General features: G+C 36.3%; 1 protein-coding gene and 1 pseudogene across 1 annotated transcript in view; one reads left to right on the forward strand and one right to left on the reverse strand.

Annotated features, from left to right (window-relative positions):
- LOC131407284 (cytochrome P450 2C9-like) overlaps positions 1-18,299 on the forward strand; it is a 556,896-nt pseudogene that overhangs the window by 31,045 nt on the left and 507,552 nt on the right.
- Positions 6,560-18,299, reverse strand: part of LOC131407279 (cytochrome P450 2C19) — a 38,131-nt gene continuing 26,391 nt past the window's right edge. Inside the window, exons 6-9 of the mRNA XM_058543588.1 lie at positions 15,256-15,397; positions 12,133-12,320; positions 7,884-8,025; positions 6,560-7,149 (exon numbers count right to left, since the gene is read on the reverse strand). Of these exons, the coding sequence (XP_058399571.1) occupies positions 6,968-7,149; positions 7,884-8,025; positions 12,133-12,320; positions 15,256-15,397 (654 nt within the window). The 3' untranslated portion in view covers positions 6,560-6,967. The remainder of the gene's footprint in view (positions 7,150-7,883; positions 8,026-12,132; positions 12,321-15,255; positions 15,398-18,299) is intronic.

Below are 18,299 nucleotides of genomic sequence, written 5' to 3' on the forward strand. Positions count from 1 at the left end.
TACCAACAAAAAAACTACCAACCCAATTAAAAAATGGGCAAAAGACCTGAACAGACATTTCTCCAAAGAAGATATACAGATGGCCAACAGACACATGAAAAGATGTTCAAAATCACTAACTATCAGGGAAATGCAAATCAAAACTACAATGAGATATCACCTGACGCCCGTCAGAATGGCTATAATTAACAAGACAGGAAACAACATGTGTTGGAGAGGATGTAGAGAGAAGGGAACTCTCATACACTGCTGGTGGGAGTGCAAACTGGTGCAGCCACTATGGAAAACAGTATGGAGATTCCTCAAAAAATCAAGGATAGAACTACCATATGATCCAGCTATCCCACTGCTGGGTATTTATCCAATGAACTTGAAAACACCAATTTGCAAAGGTACACGCACCCATGTGTTCATTGCAGCGTTATTCACAATAGCCAAGACTTGGAAGCAACCTAAGTGCCCATCAAGGGACGAATGGATAAAGAAGATGTGGTATATATACACAATGGAATACTACTCAGCCATAAGAAGCGATGAAATCCAGCCATTTGTGACATCATGGATGGACATTGAGGATATAATGCAAAGTGAAATAAGTCAGAGGGAGAAGGTTAAATACCGTATGATTTCCTTCATTAAGTAGTAGATAATAACAACAATAAACAAACACATAGGGACAGAGATTGGATTGGTGGTTACCAGAGGGGAAGGGGGGAGGGAGGAGGGTGAAAGGGATAATTCGGTACCTGTGTGTGGTGATGGGTTGTAATTAGTATTTTGGTGGTGAACATGATGTAATCTATGCATAAATAGAAGTACAATGATGTACACCTGAAATTGTTACAATGTTATAAACCAATGTTACTGCAATAAACAAAAAATTAAAAAAAAAATGTACAACCCAAAATTTCACAATGTTATAAACCAGTAAAACATCAATAAAAAAATTAAATAAATAAAAAAAAAATCAAAGAAATCAAGAACCAAAAAAAAAAAAAAAATTCTCCAGAGAAGCCATCTGGTCCTGGACTTTTGTCTTTGGGGAAGTTTTTGATTACTGCTTCAATTACTTTACTCATAATTGGTCTATTCAGATTCTCTATTTCTTCTTTTTTTTTTTTAATTTTATTTATTTATTTATTTTTCCCCCAAAGCCCCAGTAGATAGTTGTATGTGATATTTGCACGTCCTTCTAGTTGCTGTATGTGGGACTCGGCCTCAGCATGGCGCGTCGGTGCGCACCCGGGATCCAAACCCTGGCTGCCAGCAGCGGATCTCGCGCACTTAACCGCTAAGCCACGGGGCCGGCCCTCTCTATTTCTTCTTGATTCAGTTTTGGGAGGTTGTATGAGTCTAAGAATTTATCCATTTCTTCTAGATTTTCCAATTTGTTGGATATAGTTTTTCATAGTATTCTCTTATAATATTTTATATTTCTGTGGTATCCATTGTAATTTTTCCTCTTTCATGTCTAATTTTATTTATTTGAATCTTCTCTTTTTTTTTTCTTGGTAAGTCTAGCTAAGGGTTTGTCAATTTTATTTATCTTCTCAAAGAACCAGCTGTTCATTTCATTGATCTTTTCTACTGTTTTTTTTCGGGGGGGGTTCAATTTAATTTATTTCTGCTCTAATTTTTATTATTTCCCTCCTTCTGCTGACTTGGTGCGTTGTTTGTTCTTCTTTTTCTATTCCACAGTTGTCATGACAGAAAAGTTGCTGAATTTGCTTCCTTCTCTCTCTACTCCTAAAAAGCATTTCAACCAAGGAGTATAATATCAAATAAAATTATCCAAAATAAGGAATTATAGGAGGTAGATGCTTGGAAGAGAAAATTTTATTGACGCATAAGAAGGCAAGCCAGTATACTGTTCTCATCAACTTTAGTCTCAATATTTCCCTGGTTCCTCCAGTCGTGTCCTGGAATCTCTTTCCTTATTACTACTCTTCCATCTTTCTCTCTCTCTCTCTCTCTCACACGCACACACACACACACACACACACTACAAGACACAGACATAACTATACAGACAAACAAATACCCAAGAGACTCTTGTGTTAATATTTATATGTCTTTCTCATTCACTGGTTCATTTGAACATTATAGTCAGGGATTATCATACCCATTTTACAGGTGAGGATATGAATATGGAAAGCAGTAGCAGAGTATAGAAAATAGCAGATAAATCTGTGCATTGAAAATCAGGAAACTCTCTTTAATGGATGTTCACTGGATATTAATGGAATGGGGAGATGTGACAGGAGAGGTCAGAGAAGGCATTCCTTGGAAGGGGATGAAGTGGGAAGGAGGTGAACTATGCCTCCAGAGAAGAGGGAATTGCAGATGACATCAAGGTGTTCCAGAATTACCATATATTAAGTATCCTACAATATACGCAATATTTCCCTGATGCTATATTTAGTTGGCAGGAAGTTCTTCCTCCTTGATCTAGAGCAAATGTCCTACTCCTGTTGGCCATTACCTCCTTAAAAATGTCCTTCCTTCTCGACTGTCCTTTCTCTCTGCCCCATGTGAGGGAGCTCAAATATTATTTGTCTCATTAAGATGTTTCTTATTCCATTTTATGCCTCACCATGAGATAGGAATAATCAATAAGGAGGGAGTTTTAACCTCCTGTCCCCTGAGCAGCCTGTTTTTCCCTCTCTCAAAGCACCAGTTGTACTGGATTACAATGGTCTATTTACTCTTCTTCACTAATTGGGATGAGAGCCTCTGGAGGGCCTAGTCTTTCTTTTTTTATTTTTTTAAATCTTTTGGTGAGGAAGATTGGTCTTGAGCTACCATCTGTGCCCATCTTCCTCTATTTTATTTGTGGGATACTGCCACAGCATGGCTTGATGAGAGATGCGTAGGTCCGCACCCAGGATCCGAACCTGAGAACTCCAGGCACCAAAGCAGAGCATGTGAACTTAACCACTATGCCCCGGAGCTGACCCCTGGGGTGCCTATGCTGTATTTCAAGATACTTATTTCTTCAGATCTCCTCAGAGAGAAGATCCAGGTTTTGAGTTCTCTCTCGTTTGTCAGTTACTGCATTGAGGGTGGGGTTTATGGTGACATTGTGTCTCAGCCTCTCCTACCCACTTTGATGTGGATTTTTTTCTCTTTTAGCTGTTTGGTAGTGGTGGCTTAGCTAGGTTTGGGGATTTTTCAGAGGAAATTGTTCTGCATGTAGCTGTAGATTCAGCGTGTCCATGAGAGGAGGTGAGTTCAGGATCTTCCTACATTGACATCTTGAACTGAAACTCTTGGGAGGTTTTTGATTACTGATAATCTCCTTCCTCATTTTAAAGCTGTTCTGACTTTCTGTTTCTTCATTATTCAGTATTCATAGGTTGTATGTGTCTATAAATTAATACATTTCTTTTAGGTTACCCACTATGTTGGCATATAATTGTTCATAGTAGTCTCTTATGATCTTTTTTATTTGGTGGCGACAGTTGTATGGCTACTCTTTAATTTCTGATTTTGTTTATTTGATTCCGTTGTTTTTTTCTTAGTCTAGCTAAAGATATATCAGTCTTGTTTATTTTTTTCAAAATACCAACTCTTACTTTCTCAGTTTTTAAATTTCTTTTCTATTCTCTATTTCATTTATTTCTCCTCTAATCTTTATTATTTCCTCACTTCTGCTAACTTTGAGTTTAGTTTGATATTTTTTCTGATTTATTGAGTGTAAAGTTAGACTGTTTGAGATCTTTCTCTTTTATATTGTAGCTATTTATTGCTATGAAACTTCGTCTTATTGCTATAAAACTGTAACTGCACCCCATAATTTACAGTATGATGTTTTTCCATTATCATTTCTTTCAAGATATTTTCTAATTTCCCTTTGATTTCCTCTTCAACTCAGTGGTTGTTCAGAAGTGTGTTGTTTAATTTCCATGTATTTGAGAATTTCCACTTTTCCTTCTACTGTTGATTTCAAGTTTCATTCCAATATAGACAGAAAAGATATTTGGTATGATTTCAATCTTCCTAATTTGTTAGAGGGCAGTACATAGTTGAATCTGGTTTTTTTAATCCATTCAGCAACTCTATGTCTTGGGTTGGGGAGCTTAATCCATTTACACTTAAAGTAATTGTTGATAGGGAATGACTTCTTACTATTGTCATTTTATTGTTTTCTGTTTGTCTTGTAGATCTTTGCTCCTGTTTTCTTATTCTATTGTCTTACTTTGTGTTTCATTCTTTTTATATACTTTGATTCCATTATCTTTTTCTTTTGTGTAACATCTAAGGTTTTCTTTGTGGTTACCATGGGGCTTACAGAAAATATCTTACAATTATAACAGTCTATTTTAAGCTTATAACAACTTAACTTCAATCACATACAAATCTATACACTTTTATTCCCCCATTTTATGTTATTAATGTCACAATTCATGATATTTACATTGTGTATCCATTAACATTTTTTAATTATAATTATTTTTAATATTTTATCTTTTAACTTTTATGCTAAAAAAAGTCATTTTCCTACCACCATCACAGCAATATAGTATTCTGTATCTTTCTCTATATCTGCCTTTACCAAGGGGTTTTATACATTCTTATACTATAATGTTTCTGTTTATGGTCCTTTCATTTCAAGAATTTCTTTTAGCTTTTCTTATAAGGCTGTTTGAATGGTGATGAATGTTCTCAGTCTTGTTTGTTTGGGAAAGTTTTATCTCTCCTTCGTTTTTGAAGAACAGTTTTTCCATGTATAGACTCTTGGTTGGTGTTTTTCTTTCAGAACTTTAAATATATGATCCCATTTTCTCTCCTGCAAGATTTCTACTTAAAAATCTGCTGATGGTCTTATGGGGGTTCTCTTGTATGTGACAAGTTGCTTTCTCTTGCTGCTTTCAAAATTTTCTCATTGTCATTGACTTTTCATAATTTGATTATAGTGTGACTCAGTGTGGATTTCTTTGATTTTTTAAATTATTTGAGGCTCTTTATACTTCCTGGGTCTATATGTCCACTTGCTTCCATATTTGGGAAGTTTTCTGCCATTGTTACTTTGAATAAGCTTTCTAGACCTTTCTCTTTCTTTCTTCTCCTTCTAGGACTTCTATAATGCATATATTGGTCCACATGATGCTGTTCCATAAGTACCTTAAGCTTTCTTTTCTTTTTCCTTTTTTTTTCTTTTTGCTCCTCTGATTGAATAATTTACAATGACCTACCTTTGAGTTCAATGATCCTTTCTTCTCTTTGATGTATTCTCCTGTTGAACCATCTAATGACTTTTTCAGTTCAGTTATTGTATTCTTCAGCTATGTGATTTCTGTTTGGTATTGTTACATTGTCTATCTTTTTGCTGAAATTCCTACTTTGTTTAGTTATTGTTCTCCTGACCTCAGTGATCACCTTTATGACTGTTATTTTGAATTATCTTTCAATAAAATCATATATCTCCTGCTTCTTCATTTTTCTTTATTCTCCACATTGCTGTCTGCACATTAGACAAACCGGCCACCTCTCCGAGTCTTCACTGACTTGTCTTGTGCAGCAGAAATCTTCATCAGCCCATCCAAAGATTCTGTAGGTCTCTCAAACTTACGTTCTATTCCAGCCTGCTTTCTTTGTTTTAGCAGCCCCCAGGCATCTAGAGTATGCTGAGTCCTGTCAGTGCTCCAAGACAAGCAAGACAGAAGCCAGTTCCTCACGCAACTCCCCAAAACAGTTTTGAAAGTTTGGAATGCCCGATGAGCATTCCAACTCCTTTGCTCCTCAGGGAGCTGAGGTCTTCCTGATCAATTATATAGCACTTTCCCAGGGTTGGTATTTATGGCCAGAGTGTGTATCTGCACTTATTTCTGGCTTTTATGTGGCTGGATTCTCATTCAGTCAGGGTACAGCAGTCTTTCGACTAGTTTATGAACTTTTTACAAAGGGAATTGATTTATGTGTTGCTGTGAATCAGTGTATCCATTGGGGGTAGGAAAGTCCAGGGCTTTCTATTATGCTCTGTTTCTTGTGTTATTCCTTCTTGTGTGTTTTGACAGATTGCATACTTAAGGAATTGACTCATTTCATCTATCAAATTTGTGGGCATAGACTTGTTTATAATATTCCTTTGTTATGATTTTAATGTCCATGGCATGAAAGTAATGGCCTCTCTTTTCATTCTGACATCAGTAATTTGTGTCATCTCTCTTTTGTGGGCGGGGGGGGGTAGCCTGACTATGGGTTTATCAGTTCTATTAATTTTTCAAAAAACAGCTTTGGTTTCATTGATTTTTTTCTATTGATTTCCTGTTTATAATTTCATTGATTTCTGCTCTGATTTTTATTTGTAAATTTCTGTGGCTTGCTTTGGATTTAGTTCCTCACTATTGCTGATCTCAATATTTCTGTAAAGGATAATGGTGCTTCTGAACACAATTTCTCTCACTTTCAAATCCAAACCTCAAGTAACTCTAGGTGACATGCAGCCAAGAGACCTTTTACGCTCTTATCTCCTTTGTCCTTCTCTGTGCTTATCATTATCAGGATCAGCATGACCTCTTCAGATTATTTTCTTTCATTTCATACTGCATTTGCACATACAAAGGAAAGTCTGAAAACTAGCTCATCAAATCATACTTTTTATTTAGAAAATGCAGAGGAGAAATGGATCTGCATTGGTATGCACTAATCATCTTGCTTTATTTCGTATTGACTATATAACACTACTCAATATTATATAAGTATTAGCATATATGATGGCCAATATGAATGTTACAGAGTATGGAAAATAGCAGATACAGAGTTGAATAATATGCAGTGAAACTCAGGAAATTCCCTTTCATGGAGGTTGCATGTTCCTGGAACTTGAGAGAATGAGGTGATGAGGAGAGAAGAGGTCAGAGAAGGCATTACCAGGAAGAGGGTGAAGAAGGAAGGATGTGAATGAAGCCCCAATGAGAGGGAGTTGCAGACAACATCACAGGAAAAGTCAGATGTTCTGAGGTTCTCACATGGGAATGAAGCAGAGCTGGTAAGACGGCGGCACAGAAGCAAACCCATTGGTAATCGGGGTGGTGTCAATGTCCTTTGGATCAACCACAGATTTCAGGGTAAATTTCTGTAAAATGGCGGTCAGGAATAAAAACAGCTCCATGCGGGCCAGGCCTTCTCCTGCACACATCCGTTTTCCTGAAAATAACCATAGAGAGTAGATACTCTTTGAACATTATGTTTCTGACTTTCAGAAAGAGAATATGCAGCAACTATTTTATAAATGATTGAATGGATGGATGGAAAGCAGGATGGTTGGATAAACAGATAGACAAAGAACGGACATACATGCTACACGCCTAATATTTTATTTTACCAGGTATCCTTCTTTCAACAAATATTTATTGAGCATCAGTACTATGTCAAGCATTCCATTAATATTCTCATATTATAACTGCTCTTTTGATATTTCAAGTTTCCATCAAGCTTTCTCTAGCAGCACACATACATTGGTTGTGCTTTCTGTTCCTTTTCATATGTCCCATGTTGTTTCTTTCTATTCTTCACAGCCTCTGTTCCCTGCTCTAAGTGTACCTACTCTTCATCTACCTCCAACACATCATGAGGATTCAAGTTTTATGTCACACTACTCCTTTTGGCTAAGCTACGCTTCTCTTATATTTTTCAGAACCTAGCTCAAATTTATTTTCTGAATTTGGAAGAACTGAGTCAACTCTTCAAAGCTCCAAGATCTGGCCCAATAATGAAGACATAGCATGATGAGGGAAAGTGCATGGGCATTGGGATTAGTGCTCCTGATCATGAAGAAAGTGCAATTCCACCAACCCCAGTGTGGGTACTATGTAATTTCCAACTGATTACATAAAAATATCTTGTATTCTGAAGTACTGAAGTAAATAAATTTTTATTACCTGCTGAGAAAGCCATGAAATAATCGCTCTTCTTAAAATTGCCTCTCTCATCCAGGAAGTGGCGAGGGTCAAACACCTCTGGGTTGGGGAATTCTTTGTCATCGTGCAGCACAGAAGTCAGTGATGTTAATATGGTCATGCCCTGGAAAGAACAGATAAAGATAAACTGAGTTATAAAGAAGTCATGGAGCTAGAAGAAATGCTGCAAATCATTTAGTCCAATCTTCTGATCTATAGATGAAGAATCCTAGGTCCAAAGAAGGACAGTGGCATTTTGAGCCAGACAGAACAGTTAATAAACAAGGATAAGTTTAAGACTAGTGGCAGTGATGTTGCTAAAGTGGATTCCAATAGCATTTGAAACATAGATTACATCGGTCCTATGGTGCCAGACCTTTTGAATCCATTTTGTTTATCACCATATGTGGACACTAGTGTATGCCCCACCAGTAGCTTTATTTTATCACTTCGATTTTCATTCATCTCATATGTTGATTATGGTTTAAAATGGAAGTCTCTGTTGGAGCTTGAAATGTCTAGAGTTATCTGTTCATAGGGCTTTTGTAAAAATACATCTGACCTAATTAAAAATAACTCCAGAGTTATTCTGTGATAATAACAATAAGTGCAGTAACAACTATTAGTGTTTATTATTGCCATGCAGATCGTTTATCTTAATTTAAAAATATGGGATAGACTTCATTACAGATTAATTCTAGCTTAGAAACACAGAAAAGATGATAAAATTAGAAAACTCACTTTGTGACAATTCAGCTTGGGATCATTACTTCAGGCAAGTTTTATCAATTAATGTTAAAACTGTTGGGTGAATGATTGGTAAGCATGATACCCACGAAATCCTAAATTAGTATGCCATAGACTTTTATTAATCGAGTGCAAAAACCAGAACTTTTGCATTGGAGAGATCTGGCAGATACCAGTTTATTGTGTGAGGAACATAGCATAACCAATAATGGGATAAATGACATTATGTGCCCCCACATCATCAATGACTTTCAGTGGGACATATAAAGCATCTATGTATTTCTCTTGCCAAAATCATAACTGGAATCTAATATCTAAAAAACAATCGCACAAAACCAGCCTGAAGAATATTTTACATGACTACCGGCCTGGACTCGTCACGATGTTCAATGTACTGAAAGAAAACAAACAGAGGAAAGGGATCTGATATCAGGAGACTAAAAAGAAAAGATAACCGAATTATGCGTAATTCAGACTGGACACTGAATTGCAAAGAAAAAACAGGATATTCTAGGAAAATTGAGAAAATTTAAATATAGGCTGTACAGTAGATCATATTATTGTATCAATGATAACTCTTGAGTGTGAATGCTATTATTCATATGTATACAAAAATTGTTATTATTGGGATATACTTACTGAAGTATTGAGGTGTTCACAGAGAAAGAGATGGATAGATACATGGATATAAAAGGATATATATATATATATAAATTCATATATTACATATATATGCAATGTTTCTAATGTTTTTAGATTTAAAAAAAATTAATGAAAAGTTGGGGGAAAATTCTATCCTCTAAGTTTATCATATAGAAGGTCTAACTCTATTTTTAAAATTTTTCCCTTGTATATTTTTAAATAAGTAATATAGGAAATTCTTTCCTTAAGATATAAAAGCAAAAGAAAAAGTTACAAAAGCCAATATATTTTCATTACATGTTCTCTAACTCTTGAATATTCATAAAGAAATAAAAGAAAGCATGACTGTTACACTTACCATAAGTAAAATTTACCTGAATGGACCAATGATCTAAATATAAGTGCTGAAACTATCAAGTTTTAGAAATAAGTAAAGGTAAATGTTTGAGACCCTGTGCAGGCCAATGTTCTTTAGAGAGGACCAAAAAAAAAGCACAAATTAATTTCACATGTTTTCAAAGTGTTCCATTAGACAGATTGTCTTAGACATCAAGAAATAACAACCCATTCATAAATCCAGCCTACCATCTGTTTTTATATAGCCCATAAGCTAAACATTTTAAATTGAAAAAATCAAGGAAGAATACAATGTTGTGACACATGAAAATTATATGAAAACTAAATTTCAGTTTCCATAAATATTTGGATATAGCCATTCTCATCTGTTTACATACACTCTATGACTGCTTCCATGCTACATTGGCAGATCTGAATACAGCATCAGACACTCCTGGGCTCACAAAGTCTAAAATGTTTATACTCTGGGCCACCATGGAAAAAGTTTACCAACACCTGTTTTAGACCATTATCTCCACCTAGCTCAATGGCTCCAGCCTTTGGTAGAAGAAATCACTTATCTGATTGGTAAGAAGGTAGAATCAGCCACCCAGTGTTGCAGATTCCTACACTGGGATATCCCATGCAAGAAGGAATGCTCATTCCCAAATCCGATGTAGTGGACGGGAGAGATAGGCAATCCCATTCTGATTCCGAGTCCATTATTTCCCATTTACTTAGAAATGTGAGGAAAAATGTTTAATTATTACCCTCAGACTCCAATATTAAAAGAAAATCCTCTCCTCATTTTGCTCTTTGTTGAAAAAAAGAGTGGACTTGAAGTCCTAACCCTTGTACCAAATCTACATCATTGAGGCAAGCCCCATCACCTCTTAGTAAAGGCATCAATTCTCTCTTCTCCAAAGATTGGCGTTAGCATTTGCAGCCTTACCTATCTCATTGCTTTGTTTCCCCAACAAAATACAAATTTTGTTTATTATTTTTTAAATGTAATACTAATACGTCCTGGCTTCGAGTGAACTAGGGTATCTTGTAGCATACCAACTAGCAAGTCTGAACACATACAGAAATTATGTGTTAGAAAGAATTGTAAATCTGCTAAGACAAAAATTATCTCAAGATTCTATAGTTGTAAGAACCTCAGAGAGGTAAGCTGATACCTAAAGTTAATTTTAGTCTGTGTCAATGGACACATTTTAATCAAAAGAGGAGTGTTACATCATTCTAACTTCCCAGTAGGAGAGAGATGAACTGTTTTTGGAAGAAGATAAACATCATCTGAAACACTGCATTGTTTCATACATAATAATTGGTATCTAACCAAAAGATATTAGTTATTTGAAAGACAAAACTAAGTGGCCACAAGAAGAGGGGAAGACAATAAAAATAAACCCGTCTTAGAGCATGTTTCTCACCTATTTTATAAGGCCAGCATTATTTTGATATCAGAAATCTGACAAGAAAATTTTGAGGAAGAAACATTGCAAGCCAAAAATCTCTTATGAATATAAATGCAGAAGTCCCAAACAAAATGCAGCAAATTAAATCCAGCTATGTGTGTATACCGATAATATGTATATTTAGTGGGAAAAGAGAGGTCAAGGCATACAATCATACTAATAGATGCAGAGAATTGTAAAGAAAAAATTGTATACACATTCATGACAAGAAAACTCATAAAAGATAAGAAAAGAGGGCAAACTTCCTAATCTGATAAAGAATATCTACCAAAATGTACATAAAACATTCTCAATAGTGAGATGTTAAACCTCCAATCTCCTGCAGATCAGAAATGAAACAAAGATGAAACAGGAATATTAACCCAGATAGCAGGATGATGTACACAGAAATTTCAAATTAATCTAGAGACAAATTATTAGCAATGATTTTAAGTTTAGCAAGGTTGCTACATATAAGGTCATCATAATGATAAAATCAATTGTATTTCCATATATCAGATACGCTAAAAGAATTGGAAAAGCCATTTAAAAATTTTATAACAACAATAATATTAAGTATCTAGGAAAAACCAAATAAAAGATTTGAAAACCAATGCACTGAAAAAAATTATTCACAAAATTAAAGAGAGCTCCCCCAAATTGGGAGCATATACTCTATCCATTAACTGAAAGAGCCAACATATCATGATGTTAAGTTTTTCCAAATTGATCTAATGTCACCTTGACATAAATTTCAGCAGTTTTGGTAAATTGACACACTAATACTAAGATTCATTTGGAAATGTAAACAGCTAAGATTAGCTAAACTATATTAAAGAAGAACAAATTTAGAAGACTTACACTGCCAGCTCTCAAAACCTGTTATAAAGCTTTACATTCTAAACTGAAAGCAACACCAAATCCATCAAGCTTACACATTATGACTTTTGTACTTCTCTCATCTTGTGTTCATAGAGGACTTGACCCATACTGTAAAAGTGGGACCTCAAGACCACTGAGATCAGTATAAGAGAAACAAATCTCACCTTGGGGATGAGGTAGTTTCTGAATTTAATGTCACGAGTCACTGCATGGGGCAGGTTGGTAGGGATGAGGTCAATGTATCTTTGGATCTCATGCACCACAGCATCCATGTAGGGCATATGGCTCTTATCCTGCATGCAGGGGCTCCGGTGTCTGCCAATCACATGGTCAATCTCTTTCTGGACTTTAGCTGATAAGACACAAGTAAGACTGATGGCAAAAGAGAAAAATGCCCGGCACATTTTCCTGTCAATTCAGGGATACCTGAAGCACTAAGAAGATGTCCCAACATCATTGTAAACATCATTATAAACATGAGTTATATGCCCAGGAATACATCTAGACATAGAGACATAATTGCCATAATATAGAGACATAAAACTCTCCTACAAGCTAGGCATAAAATCCATCTATACATATGTATATATCAGCATACATGATAATACAAACAGAAATGATGAAATGTTTCAAAATATAAACAGAACATAATTAAGTCAAGAAGTTACAGTCCCTGCAGAAAGAAAAACAGAAATAAAACATTAATTTATATAAAAATAATACATGGGTTTAAAAAATAAATTATAATGTATGTGTTTTATGTATTTGTGTGGGTGTATGTGTGTGTAATTTGCAATGGTGCTGTCTTCATATTCCAACTCGCCAAATGCTACCACTTTGAAGATTCTAGCACTGTCTTCTGAAATTTATGTTCTATTTCTTTTTTTTTATTTATTTATTTTTAAAATTTTTTATTTATTGCAGTAACATTGGTTTATAACATTGCATAAATTTCAGGTGTACATCATTATACTTCTATTTCTGCATAGATTACATCATGTTCACCACCCAGATACTAATTACAACCCATCACCACACACATGTGCCGAATTATCCCTTTCTCCTTCCCCCCTCCCCCCTTGCCCTCTGGTAACCACCAATCCAATCTCTGTCTCTATGTCTATTTCTAAATAATGACTCTCTGTTTCTATTTCTTGCTTACCTATTTTTAGACAATATCTGATTTCCTGGCATGGGAAGTGAGAATTTACATCTCCACCCCTACCTCATACAAAATACCCACAGAGCCACACACAATTCCCCTCACTCCATTTCCCCTAATATATTTAGACCTCAATTTTTGGCTGTTAAAATATTCATTTTGACATCATTCTGACTACATAAACAATGCTTGCTGGTAAAACAACTATGATTTTATTTCATTTTGGGTACTTTCTTGGACTTATCCATGTCTCTTTAGTGCAATTCTTAACTGTCTATATCTCGATTTAGAATTATTTCCAAATACTGAGGTAGATGTTTCCAACTCTTAATAATAATGTCTCTATTACTAGGGCATCTCAGATAATTCGTCACTTCTCTTTTGTTCTTGGTGTCTCCCCTCACACCTGCTTTATCCATCTGATCCATTTTGAAATTGATATTTTCTAGGCCTGGTGTCTAGCAACTTCCCTGACACTTTCATTCTCCTTCATGAGTCCTCCTGAATCCTTAAGCCCATGACTTCCTCTGACATGACTTCAGACATTTGGATGAGAAAGGGAAAAGAGGGAGTAAAAATTTTGTCAAACATACAGGTCTGAAAATACTTCTTTTTATTAAGACACAATTTCATAGTTGCTCTTGAGAATTCTGATGCTGTTCTGAATCTTAATCCTTATATATGACTTGGTGTATTTCTCTGAAAGTTTTGGTGATTTTCTCTCTAATTCTGGTATTCTGAAATTTCATGACCCTGTGCCTGGGATGGATGTTTTTATTTCATTCATTCTGCTTATATATCAAGAGAATTTTCTATCTGCATGACAAAATATGCAGGTTTTTTTTTTTTTTCCTTCTCCAGAGCTGTTCACTCTTTATCTGGCTGCTGAATTTCAGGAAGCAAGGTGGAAAAAGGAGCTAAGGGCCTCTGAATTCAAGAAGTAGATTCTTACCTAACCTTTCTTGTCAGCCCTACAGCTCACTCCTTCCCTGTCACTGCCCACCGTCCGTGAGCGTAGGGCCTCTTAGGCTCATGTTCTCTGGAGAGTAAACCTCCACATCCTTTTGGGTAAAAACAGTTACCTGATAAAAGGAGTTGTCAAGGGGACCTGGGCAGAGAAAGCTACCTTTTTACAGCCTATTTCTCCCTCTATCTTCTTTGACACTTGGTACTTCCAAATGCTGAATGTTAGAGAGATGTAAGGACAGAAATGACTTTTTCTCATTTTATAGTTTCCCCTTCTGACATTTAGGTTACAATTTCATCCTCTCCACAGAGTTCATTTTCACCCCTCAATATGCTGTCTGTGTTTCATAAAATTTTTGAACATTTGTTGGCTGTTTCCTCACCTCCTTTGTTCCAACTTTAAAAGACTCAATCTCACGTGTAATAGGTTATAGTATTTTCATTGGGATCCTGACACAGGAAAAGATAATATATGTTTCTAAACTGTTATGCATAACCATAACTCTTTAAAGGTAAAATTCTAACATAAAGTTCTTTGTAAAAGACAAAATTGTTGACCCCACAAAATTCTTATTTTAACACAACGTTTCTGGAAACAGACTTCTGGAATAACAAAATTCCTTTATGCACATCTTAAGCCTGACTAGTAACATATTTCTTGTGAATCTAAATTATTGGAACACTTCCTAGACTGTGCAAATTATCTCAGGAAGCCTCACTAAATCTCTAGGATGTCCACTTATGCTTCAATAGGGAGTTTCCATTTTTCTATCCTGGCTTTAGAATACTGTATTTTCAGAATAAGGAGATCTCTGCAAGAATATACCTACTGTTGAAAGTGACCTTTTGTAATGAAACAAATATGTAGTCCCATGCCAATACATGCTGTTTGTGACGGCCGCAAGTAACCTCTTATGAAATCCAGACACTGCTTTATTGCTTTTGCTAATGCCCATGGTGTCTTCACTCCTCTCTTTCATCCTTCTTTATTACATGAAAATGTCCCATTATCGTCTCTTCTTTAAGTTGGGAAAAATTAAGCTGGTTGAACAGATATTTAAATAATGAAGCTTCTCTAAGCAAAACAAGATGGAACGTACTTGCAGTGTTTTACCAACATATTTTCTGAAATTCACACTTTCCACCATTTTGGTTATACCTGTGACCTCTGGGTGCTTCAGCAGGAGGAGGAGAGCATATCTCAGGGTAGTGCTTGTTGTCTCTGTCCCAGCTCCAAACAAATCAAACGCAGTGACTGTCAAATTTTCCAAGGTAAACTCTGACTGCTGATTTTGCTTTTCCTAGGAATGATTTGATAAAATTATTGGGCAAATTAATTTGCCAGAATTACATTTAATCAAAAATAACTCATTGTTATAAGATTAAGCCAACATATAAACCGCAGGGTGCAACATTAGATAAAACTACTATATGGTATGGCAAGAGACTGTACATCAGCTGACACAAACATAATTTTCTACTGTTTTATCCCTTGTTCGCTTAAAAGTTCCATAGGCAAGAGATCCCATGTTCTTCAATCATCAGGGTTGTATATTTTGATCACTAAGAGGTTGGCACAGAAAAGAGTCATTGTTTCAATCTCCCCAGGCTCAAGAACCTTCCCCAACAGTTTTCACTGAGAAGATAAAAAAACAGAATGACTTTTCCTTTCTTTTCTTTTTAGATTCAGGTATTTAAGAGAATCTATATGGTCACTACTTGACCATGGAGATGACAGAACAGAGAGCCAAGTTACCACACAGGATGAGAAAAATAGTCTTGGTAAAGAATATTTGGAAAAGTTACTAAACAAACGGATGAGTGCAGTCTTCATCAAGCAACAACAGCAATTGCTGAGACAGGAAAAAATCTTATTTCCAGAGTTACCACATTACAATATATTAAATGCTTTGTTCTCAACAGCAACAAAAAAAATAAAGGCAAACAAAGAAACAGATACGTATAGCCCATTAACAGGTAAAAAAAAAAGTTGATACTAATGATTCCTGGGGAAACCCAGACATTGGACTTACTAGATAAATACTCTAATATTTATGTCTTCAATATACACAAAGAGATGAAGGAAATGACGTACAAACAACTAAAGAAAATCAGAAAAAATGTATGAACAAGTAGGGGATATCAACAATGAGAAAGAAATTATAAAAAGGAACCAAATAGAAATTCTAGAGCTAAAAATTTCAGTACTTGAAATTTAAGAAAAATCACCAGCAAGTTTTAATTGTGCACTTGAGAAGGCCCAGGAAAGAAAGAGAAAACTTGAAGACAGGACAACAGAAATTATCCAGTCTGAACATCAGGAAGAAAAAGGGATGAAGAAAAATGAACAGAGCCTAAGGAACCTATGGAACTCAATCAAGTGTATCAACATCTACTTTATGGAAGTCTCAGAGAGCAGAGAGAAAAGGAGCAGAAAAGAACATTTGGAGAAAGAATGGCTGAAGACTTCTGAATTTAATGAAAGCTGTGAATCTATACATGCAAGAAGCTGAACAAACTCAAAGAAGGTTAAACACAAAAATACCCACACCAAGGCTTATTTTAATCAAATTGTCAAAAGACAAAGACAGAGAGAATGTTTAAAACATCAAGAGATGGGGCTGGCTTGGTGGCGCGAGTGGTTAAAGTGCACACGCTCTGCTGTGGCAGCCCGGGATTCAACGGTTTGGATCCCAGGCGTGCACTGACTCACCGCTTGGCAAGCCATACTGTGACGGTGTCCCATATAAAGTGGAGGAAGATGGGCATGGATGTTAGCCCAGGGCCAGTCTTCCTCAGCAAAAAGAGGAGGATTGGCAGATGTTAGCTCAGGGCTGATCTTCCTCAAAAAAAAAAAAAGAAAATCAGGAGAGAAGGGAGTCATTATGTACAAAGGATCATCCATAGGAGTAATACATGATTTTTTCTGAAACTATGGAGGCCAGATACGAGTGTATGTAAAGTCTTGAAAGAAAATATGCCAATCAACAATTTTATATCTGGCACTACACTATTACTCCATAATAACAGAGAAATTAAGGCATTCCCCAAATAAACAAAGGCTGAGGGGTTCCTCATTAATAGATCTTCCCTACGAGAAAAGCCAAAAAGAAGGGTGATGTCAGCAACATGGCAGAGTGAGCTATTCCCTTTATCTCTCCTCCTTTGAACTACAACTAAATGGACATTCATTGACCAATGGAGGATACCCACACAGCACAACATGATGCCTGAGAGACCCACGCAGCTATAAATCTGAAGGTGGATGCACTGGCTTCCCAGAAAGCAGTGGAGATATGTGAACACTCCCTTTTCCTTCCCCAGCAGCCGCCTGCATGCGTCCAAATACTTTCCAAGCTGGCACAAGTCCCCATAGTCCTGCTGTGGCCCTGAAAGTGGGAACACGCCTTGGTGAAACTGTGGGGGGGGCAGTGGCAGCCGTGGGTCCCCATGTGAATGCTTTTCCGCCCCCGGGGAGAGCCCACCCTGCTGCTGCAGTCCCAATGAGTGTCCCAGACTTGGACCCCATGAAGCAGCCATGCCTACCAAACACAGTGACTGGCGTGACCATAAAAAGAGGTGGTGGCCAATACAGCAATGCATGTAAATGCTTTCCCAGCTGATGGGAGCACCCATGGTACCTACACAACTTCCAGCACATGGGGTGGGATCAGAAACACAGCTCCTGCTTCCCCCAGTGGTAGCAGGTGGAATGCACGACCTGATACTACCACAAATGCACCAGCAAAATATTAGTTCATCAATCACCATGAGGAACTACAGCAACAATTTAGAGCAGAAGGAAAAGGATAAATCTCGAGAAATCAACCCTGAAGTCACAGAAATTTATAATCTAAGTGACAGAAATTGAAAATAACTGTCACTAAGAAACTCAACGAGTTGCAAGAAAACTCAGACAGTTCAACAAGCTCAGGAATAAAATTAATGAACAGAAGGAATACTTCACCAAAGAGATTGAAACTATAAAAAAAATCCAAGCAGAAATTCTGGATATGAAGAACACAGTCAATGAGATAAAAAATAATCTCTAATCCTTACAAAATAAAGCTGATACTAAGGAGGAAATAATTAGTGATTTAGAGGATAGAAATATAGAAATGCTTCAGGTGGAGGAGGAGAGAGAACTAAGATTTTAAAATAATGAAGGAATTCTTTGAGAAATATCAGACTCAATTAGGAAAA

This window comes from Diceros bicornis, chromosome 6 (assembly GCF_020826845.1).
Source record: "Diceros bicornis minor isolate mBicDic1 chromosome 6, mDicBic1.mat.cur, whole genome shotgun sequence".
NCBI lineage: Eukaryota > Metazoa > Chordata > Mammalia > Perissodactyla > Rhinocerotidae > Diceros > Diceros bicornis.